This window comes from Nicotiana tabacum, chromosome 19 (genome assembly GCF_000715075.1).
Source record: "Nicotiana tabacum cultivar K326 chromosome 19, ASM71507v2, whole genome shotgun sequence".
Taxonomy (NCBI): Eukaryota; Viridiplantae; Streptophyta; class Magnoliopsida; order Solanales; family Solanaceae; genus Nicotiana; species Nicotiana tabacum.
In genome coordinates, this window is record NC_134098.1 from 99,658,519 (window position 1) to 99,672,295 (window position 13,777).

Consider the following 13,777-nt stretch of genomic DNA (forward strand, 5'->3'; position numbering starts at 1 on the left):
ATATTAATATTAGCCTATAATATTTATTTGGACTATTGTGTCTTGAGTTGAAAATATAATACAAATTATTTTATGAACTTGAATAAACTAAAATACAATTTAAATGCCTAGACCAGCAAAGATAAAAGAGGTAACCTTGTAAAATTAATTTCATTAATTATGTTAGCATTAAATTTCTTCATAAAACTAAGCATGAGCAACTTAATGCTCGACTTTGTGACACGATAAAATTGAAACATAAGAGAATGATTGGACCAATCCTAGAAGCAAGGATCAAAAAGATATAATGGTAAGCGTAAAAGCAAAATGTCACAAGCCATCCAATCCTTGTTGACATAATGGTTGAGATGTTCATAGTAGAAGAAAAACATCTGTAGTCAATTCAACTCTATCAAATAAAAACTGGTCTCCATACCAAATTTTGCATTTCAACATGTAAAAGGGTAAGCGTAAAGTAAAACATCACAAGCCGGTTCAAACGCCAAATAGTAAAAAGAGTATTCTCAGGCGAAAACCTCAATATCCTCTTGTTTATTTTGAAGCCAAAAAGATAGAGAGGTCAATGAAAAATCACAAGAGTCCATTGAACAAACAAAATTTATCAACAAAGGAAGTAAAGAATTGGCAAGATTGTAACACTATACTTAGAAGATTCATTGATGCCTATGAAGGTTGTTTATCTTGGTCAGGGGCTGGTGTTGTCCAATACTGCTTAGTAGCAATTAGAAGCTTTTCCCTAACATGAGGACCACCTTCGTGATCAACCATCCTGCTATCCCATTGTAGTCCATCTACTATGCTCTTCACATTTACCAAAACATCCACGTCATCTCGGAAAATTACACTGCCTTGTGGCCTTAATATTCTGTCCATTTCCAGTAATATATCCTCCATTTCACATCTGCATACATAAACATAAATCAACAATAAATAAAACATGCAACGCTCAATGATAGCTCGAGGAGGAATATGAACCATCCAACGGCTACCTGTCCTGGTAGAGGCTGAAAACAGAATCAGCGTGTATGAAGTCATAAGTTCTAGGATAAGTAGACATGGCTTCGCACCTAAATGAAAAGAGCATCATCAGTAACAAGCAGCAAATGGCAAAAACAAACTTTTCATAGGAGTAGTGGGCTTACCAGCTTTGGTATGTCCCGATCAAACCACGTTCATAGATGACTCCAAGGGTGTTGACTTCAGCCTCAACAGGGATGACGTTCATGACCCAAACTGGATCATCAACAAGTGCAGCTGCAAATCCTCCCAACCAAGCATTCATGTCAAGTATATTACGGTACCTTCCACACTCTGCTAATTGGAAGTCCAACGCCTTGTAGTGAGCGACTCTCTTCTTCCACAATTCTGTATCTTTAGAGAAGCCCTCTGCAGTAACTCCCTCTATATTTCCAGTAGCAATCCTAGGAGGGACGGCAGTCAATCGTTCTGGCCAATTTGCCAATGGCCCTCCAGCAAAATCTCTAATGTTGGAGACTTCAGGGAGGGGACTCAAACAAGCATCAATCTTGGTGTACCTGGATGATTGAAGAGTCTTGGATTAATACATTACGGAACGCTCTTACCTAATTCTATACTTCATCTAGGAAGCATAGTTTTGACTTCACCGAAGTTGGATGCCTTTTCATCAAGTACCATAGATTTCTACCATGTCAAAAGTGAGGAATATTTTAAAGCAGTTTCAATGAAAATTAATATGACAAAAGGTGCAGAATAACATAAAGTAGTTCAATTGTGAGACAGGCAATCGCTTTTTCTCAAAATGTCTCGGTACCCATTCAAATTATTTTAAGGACAGTAAGAAGAATGAGATGAATATACCCCATCCGTAGCTAAGTGAGTCACTCAGCTTCACATTTACATTTGAGAGGCCCAAAGAAATGAAGAGAATAGGAGTATATCATCACATTCTTTAAGTAAAAATTTTGAAAGCAGAATGAACTTCGTTGCAGTTCATCTCACTCCTACTACAAAAGGCCTATGCACCTAAATGGGGAAATGACAAGGAAGTCCTCTAAAGTCAAATCAAACCTTTGTTGAATCGTAAACATTCAAGAAGTAGAACATTACCATGCTTTGTCTGGATCTTGTTCCTGGCAAAAGGGTGGTTTCCTGAAGACCTTCCGGTTAATTTTGCAATGCATATGATTAGTTGGCTTCTGCCAAATTGCTAGTTCGCCTTTCTGAGTTACTTTCTTCCAGCATAGGCTTCTTGCAACACTTTCAATTTGATCTTGCTCTGCTTTCAAATCTTTGGCTGTTCTATTCCAGCCCTTCCAGTGATTTTCCCAGTTAATAGGTGGTCCAGAAAGAATCCAGTATCCACCAGGACGTAAAATTCGATCAACTTCAATTAAATACAGCCCATCTGCTCCATATCAAATGGATAAAAGTAAAATTAAAATGATCAATCTTCCTTTAGAGGACATACATGATAAAATGAGCAAAAGTTCAAAGCTATGTAATTTAGATTACCATATTGTCCCCAAGGGATGAGGCAACGAGAACAATGTGCCATATCGAAAGCTCTTGCAGGGTAAGGTAGCCTTTTAGTAGCTAAAATCCCAATCAATGCCGGAACTCCTCGCTCGAGGGCAAATTGAACTTGAGCTTCATGTGTGTCTTTGGGTGCAAATGAAATTGGTAGGATGTTTCGAGAGAGCAAGTAAGCACCCCAACTTGCAACCTGAACTTGTACATGGTAAAATAAGCCTCATATGGTGGAGGTAAAGAAATAGAACAAGAAAACATGCATAGTTGGAATAATTAGCAAATTTCATTTAGATCCTAAAGCCAGTGGCAAATGGTTCACTCATTTAAAGTTTGCACCAATAGTTACATAGTTGTAATGGACTAGTGATACTCCCAGTAACTTACATTATGGTTCTGTTGATTGTTCATGTGGGAATCTTCTAATATAGGGTCTAAAAGAGGCCGTTACATCTAATGAGCATGGACTCTTTCTACTAATTAACTGTAATGGTAGTAGAGAATTTTGCTCAAAATTTGTTTCCTAATAATGGAAATTTTGAGAATTCAGCTCAGCCTTCCTCATTCAAGACTAAAGTTATTCGTGGACCACTTTTAATGAAATAGTTAGTAGGAATCCATCTGTGATCGTGTAATATGTATTTCTAAATAAGCACACTTCCTTGTCTACAATTTAATGTAACCTTTTTTAATTAACAATATACCCTCATGTTTAATACATAAAATTGTATTAGGGCGTGGTCCAAAGAATGCTTGTAGTACCGAAAAACTGAAAAGGGTGGGAAAACGGAATTTAAACTACATATGCGTAAGCAATTAATAAGTTCCCATATAAGTGCATCAAATGTTAAATTCGGAGTAGGGTAACATTATAAATGTTAAAACCATAATAACTTTTTCGTTGCTTGCAATTTAGTCTTGAATTGAGTAGTTTGTGCTCTTTTTTAGGCAAATCAATAAAACATACTATTCTTTAAGTGTAAATGAAGGAAACACACATTTTGGGTTTCAACCAATTGAGGATTCCACTGAGTTCACTACACCAAACTACCAACTTTTTTTCTCAAATCAAGTAAACCGAGCTACCAACTTTTAACAGTAAAACCAACAATTTCAACGCTAGGAATGAAAATCCCACACGAAATGTATCAAAACTTCTAGCAATCATCTAGTTCAACCACCCCCCAACACACCCCACTTCAGCCAACTATCCATACCTATTCTGTAAGAAGTTTTCACAAAAATAAGACATTTTCTATAATAGAGAATAAGAAAGTCAAATTTATAAAATTCATTTTTTCCTGTAATTTAAATTTGAAAAAATGTAATTTTAGACCACTTCCAACCAATACGTTGGAAAACCACGTGCATTGCCATAGAACTTACCCATTCTTTTCTTACTTCTCTTGAAAAGTCAAAGCTTCAAAAAGGGAAAAATTGATGACATAAATTTTCCTAAAAATAAGTCATTTTTTTATGTTTGATTGGCAGAAAATATTTTACAACGAAATATATTGTCCAGCAAAAGCCTCACAATTATCAATCTAACACTTGGAGACATTATTATGAATTTTTAATACTCAAATTTTTACCTCTAAAGTTTGCTCCCCTTGCCGCCTACCCAAGCATGAATAAAGAACGCGGGTTGCCATAGATTGGTGTAAATATAAAACTAGTCCATTTATGTTAGACTACCATTATTATCAATATTCAATAAAAAAAATATTGGAAAATACTTTTCATTTTCTAACCAAATAACAGAAAACCTTTCTGAGAAACATTCTCCAAAAACAAGTCATCAAACATACAAACACCAAAAAGGGAAAGTCCAAACGAATTCAATAAAATAATAAAACTTACCCCACAACCGGTATCAATGGCGGTCCTGATGGAACCATCTTTAAGATTGATCAACTTTCCGATATCATCAATATAAGCATCGGCGCCACGTGGGAACATGGTGCCACCGCCGGGGAACGTGAACCGGTCACCCTTAAACCGGACCCAATTCTGACCGGCTTTCTCTACCGTAAGATGTTTATGCGGAACATTCGCATACCAAACCGAGTCACGACTTTCCGGCCACCTGAACGGCGGTTTATAACCAAAAGGTGCCGGAATTCTACACTTTAACAACTCATTCTTCTCAGGACAATGCCTTTCTCTATAAATAAGCATGTTTCTATCGAATTTCAACGACCTTTTTGAATCCTCACATGGGGTGTATTCGGACAACTCGGGGTTGCATGAAGGGAAGTGGTTTACACGCGCCGATGGTGAGAGTGGGACAAGGTCAGTGGCGGTGTGGTGCGCGGTGAATTCGAGGGAAATCGATGAACCGTAATTGGAATTTGTGTTTTTAATTGATGGGTTGCAGGGTAGGGTGGGTAGGAGGGTGGTGGAGGATAATTGAGTGGTGTTAACACCACCTTGTGGCCAAAGTCCGATTACATAAAAGGTACAACAAAGAACAACGGTTGCAGCCACGTAGTAAAGATTAGCTTTCTTGGATTTCGATGTGAGATAATGTGACAAGTTGGTCCATATCGCCATTGCCACACCAACTCAAAAACAATAAAAAAATTAATGACAAAAAACAAAAAAGGATAAGTTGATGAACCTTGAGTCTGTATTTATGGGGTTGCCATATATAAGTGTTTGTTCTGGAGACAGAAACAGAGCTCTGTGTGTGTGTGTGTTTTTCTGATCATGAGAGTTTTAATTTGAAGGGTGACGAATGAACTTTCTTGAGGAGGTGATGAGTTAATGAAGGAGTAGAGGTGGAGTTTGGGCCCGGGGGTGGATTGGAATACGCGCTAACGCGCCGACGCTCCCTCGTGAGTAAACTTAATTGAAGAAATGAGGGAGGGAAATTAAGAAGACGAAAAGGCCACAAGGAAGGGGAAGTATATTTATGGATGATGTCTGACTTATACAAGGTAAGATTTTTTTTTTCTTCCTAATGTTGTGAAAGGTAAGATTTGGAGTTTCGGATCTTTCTCCTTTTTAGAGCTCTTTACTCTATTTTTCGTTTAGAAAAGAATGAGGTTTTTTCTCTCTTTTCCTTCAAATATACAGTGCTCATACTAATTTAGATTCACACCATAAAATTCCACAAAAGAATTTTACCTCTTCTTACCAAAGATAACTAAAGTCAAATCCGAAACTCTAATTGAAAGCGAAGAATTTTGTTTACCCTCAAAATCGGATAACAATTGTATTTGTAAGTGATTTTAAGGATACGTAATTTAACTTGATACAAAATGACAAATTAGATTGCAATTGAAATAAGTAATGGAAAAGTAAATGCTAACCATACAGTTGAACAATCTTAGAAGGCTAGCCACCCTCGAGCCAAAAGTGTTTTGATTGAACAGAATAACAAGAGAATAATAAGAATTTAAAAAGAATAATAATATATTGATTTGGGATGCATGTTACAATGTGTTAAATGAATTATCAGACCCCCTTTTTATAGTAGATAAGTCATACTCTAGGTACATTTCCATAAAAGGTAAAAATCTCTTGATTTGCTGATTGCTGGTTCCTTACTGATACGTGCCGAGATTCCCGCCGCAATATCCGACCGGACACGGATATTTGGGTCTTCTGTTAGTTATCGCATCAATGTTTCTCCGAGCTCGATCGGGGATAAGGTCGACTCCGAGATTACTGACTTAATGTTCTCGAAGACAGGTACTCTGGCCCCGGGTTCTAGCTCGATAGGACTCGGGGTCGATCTTCAGTCTTTGGTTGTCATGTTCTGAGCCTAACCTACCATGTCGTAGGCGAGCTCGATTCCGACCGTATACAAATAGTCCCCTCATTTTTCGGAGAGTAGACGACGAGAAACGAAGTGACCTTTTGATTCTTTCTTCGGCACAACACGGCAGAAACGACAAAACAGTCAAAACGTCTCTTCAGTCAAGTCTTAATGGTAATAAATGCTCGTCAGTTGCTGGTCGGCCATTCCTAGATGTGAACCGTCGCTGGAAAACTATAAATACCCCCTCACTTTTTTATTCAAACTTTACATTCAAACCTTCTGCCCTCGTAACTAAGCAATTTTAATACTTCCAAACACTTATATTCTGGTTACTTTGAGATCTTTGATAAGAACTCTCATTCGTCTTTTTCTCAAACCACTGATTATACTCTTTCTTTTTCCTTATTTCTTCTCTATAAAGAAATGGCGAAAACATCCAAAATTGTTCCCCAAAAAGAAATTCATTGTACCTCGCGGCCGGCTACTGAAGAGACCGCTTCACGCACTGCTGCAGAGGAACCAGCACCGGAACCTCCTCTAAAAATGTTCATCCCGGGGGGATGCCCGGTCAATGTTGATTTTAAAGTCGAAAAGCCCTCCTCCGTACCAGGCCGGTGTAAGGAGGTTTCGAGGTACATCTGCTCGATCACCGAGGATATTCTCTCCGAAGTCAAGAAAGATTATAACTAGGTTGACAAACATATGGTGGTTTCCGAACCTGACAAAGCCATCACCACCCACGTCGAGGGGTTTTTAAGTGTTTACTCTTATCCCTTCATGTTGGGCCCCTTGGACCTAGTTATAATCGACTTTTGCAAGAGATATGAGATAACCCTCGGTCAAATCCACCCTTCTTTCTGGAGCGCTCGTGGTGGTGCAGCTGCCTTTTTGCCTTATCGCCTTTTTACCTTCCTTCTTACTGGTGTTCTGTGGTGGTGCAGCTGTTGCTTGGGTCCCGAATGTAGTTCCTCGACTCAAGGAGTTGGTCAAGGGCAGCGTATCACAAAGACCCTATTCTGAACGCTCATGGCGTGAGCTTTCAAAGGGCCGATGGGAGGCCCGTTCACATGGTGAGATCTTCTTCATGGGTAATATTTGGTTTTCCTTATACAAAATTCTCATTTTCTTTATTCTCTTTTGCAAGTTTATCCAAGGACGTCCAAATGAGGCCCCCATCTGGTAGCGATGATGTCCCCGCCGAGTCCCCTGCTCTAAGACAGGGTGAAGAGAAAAAAAGAAAAAGGGCCCCGAGTTCTCCGAGCTTGGAGAAGAAAAAGCCAAAAAGAAGGCCGGTGCGTAAGAAGAACATGAGGAAGAAACCTTCAATCTAGTGGCCCGAGTGTCGACGCGACTCGAAGGGCAAGGGGCCTCCGAACCAGAGAGAGACGATGTCGATCTTCATCGAGCTAGGGAGGTCGAGGAGGAGGCCGAGACCGAAGCTACCCGAGACGTGGGGAGTCCGTCGAAGGAAGCTCTTGGTGTGGTAGAGATCACCGAGTCACCTTCGTTCACTGAGTCCATGTATAATGAGGCTCAGACGGTGAAAGAACATCCCAATGAGGGAGTTCTCGGAGCGGACGATCCCTTCCGCGGCTTCTTTCATGGAGTGGACTCTACGACCATAGAGGGTATCACCGGGTTGGGTGATTTAGATATACCGAGGAAGAGTCCATCTTCGTGAGCAAGCGGACCTTCCTCGAGTCCCAAACTGGTCAATCGATTCCCTGCCCCGAGTGCGGATCCTGGATGGAAGCGATTCATCACTTTCTCTCTTCCGGAAGACTCCCGGGTCCTCTCCGCCCCCGTAGGGGTGGCTAGCTATCTTCGGTGTCTGGTGACCGAGGATGATCATGCCAAGATGAATGAGGTGGATGTACCCTGTCTGTTCAACGAAGCGCAGCAGGCGTTAAACCGGGTAACTTTAGATATTCCTCAATGGTTATCAATTTGTACTTAGGCTATTTTGCAGATAACTCTAACATTTTTTTTTGTGTTTGTAGGCCTCGGTGCTTCACCATGAGACTTTTCTCCGATACTGAGATGAGCTGAAACAGTTTGAGGCCGAGGTCCGAGGGCTCACTAAGAAGAGGGATTCCTACAAACTTCTCAGTGAATAGCGTGAAGGGGAGGCCCAGCGCCTCCGAACTGAGCTCGAGGTGGCTTGGAAGGAGCATGCCGATTTGACCAAGCAGGTAAAGATATTTGAGGTTAGCGATGACGAGCTAGGCTTGGTAACTAATGATCAGAATCCGCAGGTCCAATAAAAAATCGACCGGGTTGCCCAATCTCGAGTTGAGATGGACATTGTCAAGGCCGAAACCGACGAATGAAGGGGCAGGATGGATCATCTGGCCTCGAAAAAGGAGGCTGCTCGGGCGTAACTAACTTCGGCTGAGGTCCAGCTTCGAGCAGCAAAGGAAAATGCCGAGATGCAGGCCAAAAAGGTCGAAGAGCTCCAGTCTCGGCTAAGTTCGGCTGCCTCCGATCGGAAAATTATGGCCAAGGAACTCGAAACGGCCAAGTCAGTGGCTGCGGTGGGTAAAGCCGACGCCGACGAGATGGTGGCCCAATATAAGGCCGATGCCGAGGCGGCCCAGGACCGCTTGAAAGATATCGTTGAATACGAGAAGTGGCAGTCACGAAGAGAGGCCCTCGAGGAGATTCATGCTCGGGGGTTCGATCTATCAGCCGAGATCGAAATCGCTAAGGGGCTCGAGGCCGAGGTTAAGAAGTTGGCCAACCCCGAAGAAGAAGAAGAAGAAGACTCTTAGGGTTCCGATGGAACCGGGGGCGAAGAAGACTAGGCTGTTTAGACGCCTTTGTAAAAAAAATTGCTTTTTTATTTTTTTTTGTACTCGTATACTTTTGTATTTTTGTTAGGGCCATTTGGCCTTTGTAAATATTGTATATGATATATGAGGCTTGTTTTCCCCTTCGGTAGTTTATGTATTCTGTTTTCCTTTGCTTTATTCATTATGTTTGCAAAGGTCGAAATGCCTTAGCATAAAATAGTTAGGTCATGTCCGGAGGTTCGAGCAGGCCTAGCCTTAGACATTATTTTGTTTAAGGCATCGTGGGAGTTCGACATGATCGAGAACTTTTTTTTTGCCAAAGTACTTATGACTTTTTAGATTGTAGTTTGCCGAGGGTAGTCTTTAGAACAGGCCTTGCCTTCGACATTATTTTGTTTAAGGCATCGTGGGAATTCGACATGATCGAGAAATCTTTTTTTCCCAAAGTACTTATGACTTTTTAGATTGTAGTTTGCCGAGGGTAGCCTTTAGAACCTGTTATGAAATTTTTGAAGGCCTTATTTTTGTTACAGGTCTCGGACGTCTCTGAGCCATTTTAGTATGGCCTTAGCCTTTTTAGTTTGGGTGTCACCTAGTAGGTCTTGCTCCAACGGGCTTCGATAGCCCGAGCCGTCCGAGTTTGTTTTTGAACGGCAGTCCCCGATTGGGGTGATCATTTGAACCCGGATAAGGCGGCCCTTGGGCTCGATACCTTTAGGGGATCGTATGTAGGAAATTCCTTCACAAAAAGAATTTTTTTAATTTTTAAGGGACAAGATATTTATTCGCAAGGTAGAGACTTTATTCTTGTGCGTAATAGTTACACATGTGTACAAGTTTTGTGTCAGGGATCGAGCAGTCTATGCGGGTACGGTTCATTTGACAGTTTGACCCTTACAGTAAATCCTACCCATCGAGCCGAGAACATTGAATCATAAAGTTTCCTTCCTTGCTAAAGTTGTTATTCGAGGGTGATGCCCCCCAGTGTTCGGGACCGATCAAAGAGAGGCCTCGAATACCGTTGTGGTCTTCGATACCGGTTCGTAACTGGCCTTCAATTTTAAGTTAGCACGATTTACTTGTTGCCTCGTTAAAAACCTTTTCGAAAAATCCATTTGGGACAAAACCGGTTTAAGGGAAAAAGAGTGCAACGCGTGCTTTCAGGCCTAAAGATTGTATCGTTCTTTGATGATTCCCTACAAGTGTTAGTTCAGAATATAAATAAATAAAAAGAAATGAATGGGATCTTACCTTAGCAATAGTATCGCTTCAAGTGAGCTATGTTCCAGTTGTTCGGTAGTTGCTCATCGTTCATCGTTCCGAGTTTGTACAATCCTTTACCGGTGATCATGATAACTTGATAAGGGCCTTCCTAGTTTGGCCCTAACTTCTCTTCGTTTGGGTTTCGAGTGTTAGTGTAACCTTTCTTAGTACTAAGTCCCCGACATTGAGGTGTCGAAGGTTGGTCCTTATATTGTAATATCTCTCGATCCGCTGCTTTTGGGCAGCCAACCAGACAAGGGCTGCTTCATGCCTTTCATCCAATAAATCTAGGCTCGTGTTCATAGCCTCACCGTTCGATTCCTCGGTTGCATATCGTAACCCAAGACTTGGCTCTCCGACTTCGACCGGTATTAGAGCTTCAGTGTTGTAGACTAGTAAGAACGGGGTGGCCCCGATACTGGACTTCGAGGTCATTCGGTATGCCCATAAGACTTCGGGCAAGATTTTCTTCCATCTTTCTTTGGCGTCAGTTAACCTCTTTCTGAGGTTTTGGAGTATGGTTTTGTTGGTCAATTCTGCTTGCCCGTTCCCACTAGGGTGGTAGGGCGTTGATAGGATCCTTTTGATCTTATGATCTTCGAGAAACTTGCTTATCTTGTTGCCGATGAATTGTTTCCTGTTATCGCACACGATCTCGGTCGGCATTCCGAATAGGCATATGATATGATCCCAAATGAAATCGATGACTTCTTTCTCCCTGGCCTTTTCGTATACCTGGACTTCCACCCACTTAGAAAAATAGTCAGTCATAAACAATATAAATTGAGCCTTACCGGGTGCCCATAGAAGGGGGCCAACAATATCCATTCCCCACTTCATGAACGGCCATGGCGACAAAATCGAATGCAACAGCTCCCCGGGTTGATGAATCATCGAAGCATGTCTTTGACATTCATCACATTTTCGAACGAACTCCTTCGCGTCCTTTTCTATATCGATCTAATAATAGACGACTCTGATTATTTATCGATTCAATGATTCGGTGCCTAAATTATTTTCACAGGTACCTTCGTGGATTTCCCTCAACACGTACTCAGTATCCCCTGGCCCTAGACATAATGCAAATGGGCCATCGAATGCTCTTCTGAACACGGTTCCATCTTCGGATAGGCTGAACCGGGCTGCCTTTATACGCAGGGCCCTCGATTCTTTTGGATTCGAGGGCAGTTTCCCGGTCTTCAGATATTTTACATATTTATCTCTCCAGTCCCAAGTTAGGCTCGTTAAGTTGATCTCGGCATGACCTTCTTCTACCACCGATCTCATAAGTTGTACGACTACCCCCAAGTTGAACTCGTCGTCCTCGACCGATGACCCTAGGTTAGCGAGGGCATGGGCCTCACTGTTTTGATCCCGAGGTATGTGTTAAAAATTTCATTCTTTGAATCGATGTAATGTTACCTGCAATTTATCCAGGTACCTTTGCATTCATTCTTCTCTGACCTCGAACGTCCCATTAACTTAGTTTACTACGATGAGGGAGTCGCACTTAGCTTCAATTACCTCTGCCCCCAAGCTTTTGGCTAGTTCGAGACCTGTAATCATGGCCTCATATTCGGCCTCATTGTTAGTCAATATCACAGTCCTAATAGATTGTCTAACTACATTGCATGTTGGTGGCTTCAATACAATGCCAAGTCCGGGCCCTTTTGCGTTCGAGGCGTCGCCTGTAAAGAGGGTCCAGATCCCCGAGGAAGTTCCTGAGTTGATTAATAACTCTCTTTCGACCTCGGGTATTAGGGCCGGCGTAAAGTCGGCCACAAAGTCTACCAAAATTTGAGACTTAATGGCAGTCCGGGGTCGATATTCAATATCGTACTCACTGATTTCCGCGGCCCATTTGGCCAACCGGCCCGAGAGCTCGGGCTTATGCATAACATTCCTCAATGGGTAAGTAGTCACGACACATATGGGGTGACACTGGAAGTATGATTTTAGCTTTCTAGAGGCTCTTAACATAGCGAGCGCCAGCTTTTCTAGGTGAGGATACCTAGTTTCGGCCTCACCTAGGGTCCTGCTAACATAGTAAACTGGAAATTGCGTACCTTGCTCTTCCCGGACCAAGACTCTACTTGCCGCTATCTCTGATACTGCCAAGTACAAGTATAGTTGTTCGTCTGTCTTCAACATGTGGAGCAGCGACGGGCTCAATAGATACAACTTGAGTTCCTCCAAGGCCAGTTGGCACTCTGGGGTCCATAAAAAGTTATTATTCTTCTTCTTCAATAGTGTGAAGAACTGGTGGCTCTTGTCGGAGGACCTCGAGATAAATCTCCCAAGGGCGGCTATGCGCCCGGTTAATCTTTGCACGGCATTCACGTTGTCCACAACTGTGATATCTTCGATGGATTTGATCTTGTCGGGGTTGATCTCGATTCCCCGACTGGATACCATGAATCCGAGGAATTTACCTGACCCAACTCCAAACGTACATTTCTCCGGGTTCAACTTCATATTGTATTTCTTCAATATGCTGAAGGTTTCCTGCAAATGTTTTAAATGATCCTCTGCTCTCAAGGACTTAACCAACATATCGTCAATATAAACCTCCATTGATTTTCCTATTTGTTCCTCGAACATCCGATTTACTAGGCATTAATAAGTGGCATCGGCGTTTTATAACCCGAATGGCATTACGTTATAGCAGTAGGTGTCGTATTTAGTGATGAATGAGGTTTTTTCCTGGTCACCCGGGTCCATCCGTATTTGGTTGTACCCGGAATAGGCATCGATAAAACTGAGGATCTTGTGGCCGGCCGTGGCATCGATCATGCGATCGATGTTGGGCAAAAGGAAAGAGTCCTTGGGACATGCCTTATTCACATCCTTATAGTCTACACACATTCTTAGTTTATTCCCTTTTTTAGGGACCACCACTACGTTCGCTAACCAATTCGGGTATTTAACCTCCCAAATGGAACCTATTTTAAGGAGTTTAGATACCTCGTCCTTGATGAAAGCATGTTCGATCTCGGACTAGGGTCTCCTCTTCTGCTTCACTGGATGGGATTTCGGGTCCAAGCTTAGCTTATGAGTGGTTATCTCAGGTGGGATCCCTGTCATGTCAAGGTGGGACCAAGCAAAACAATTTATGTTAGCTATAAGAGACTGAATGAGTTTTTTCCTAAGCTCGGGATTTAACCCCGTGCCCAGGTATACTTTTCGGTCGGGTAGGTGCTCGACCAATATGACATGTTCCAGCTCTTCGACCGTCAATTTAGTGGCGTCGGAATCATCGGGGGCTATACAAGACCTGGGTACCCCGTAGCCATAATCATCGTCTTCATCAATCCCCTGTTTCTCCGGTTGGGTCGGAGTTGGTGTCGGTAATTGCTATTTAGTTTTTGGATTTATGACCGAACTCGGACCCTTTGTCGTTGCAAGTGCGGATATCGAAATCGCCTCTTCGATCGCAAATATCTCCTTT

At 42.1% G+C, this 13,777-nt stretch overlaps 1 protein-coding gene across 1 annotated transcript; it reads right to left on the reverse strand.

The window, feature by feature from the left end:
- Positions 1-635: 635 nt before the first annotated feature.
- On the reverse strand, positions 636-5,415 carry LOC107823235 (putative methyltransferase PMT15). The gene is made up of 6 exons (XM_016649855.2): positions 4,369-5,415; positions 2,494-2,704; positions 2,089-2,386; positions 1,143-1,535; positions 990-1,067; positions 636-901 (listed from the first exon to the last, which is right to left on the reverse strand). Exons 1-6 carry the CDS (start codon positions 5,059-5,061, stop codon positions 664-666), a joined length of 1,911 nt encoding a protein of 636 aa, XP_016505341.1. The 5' UTR covers positions 5,062-5,415; the 3' UTR covers positions 636-663.
- Positions 5,416-13,777: the final 8,362 nt, after the last annotated feature.

Excerpts from the sequence above, each read along its gene's own strand:
- LOC107823235 (XM_016649855.2), bottom strand. The coding sequence starts at position 5,061 with ATGGCGATATGGACCAACTTGTCACATTATCTCACATCGAAATCCAAG. Across the intron at positions 1,068-1,142 it reads ATCGGGACATACCAAAGCTG|GTGCGAAGCCATGTCTACTT; the intron begins GTAAGCCCACTA and ends CTTTTCATTTAG. Across the intron at positions 902-989 it reads TTCAGCCTCTACCAGGACAG|ATGTGAAATGGAGGATATAT; the intron begins GTAGCCGTTGGA and ends TTATGTATGCAG.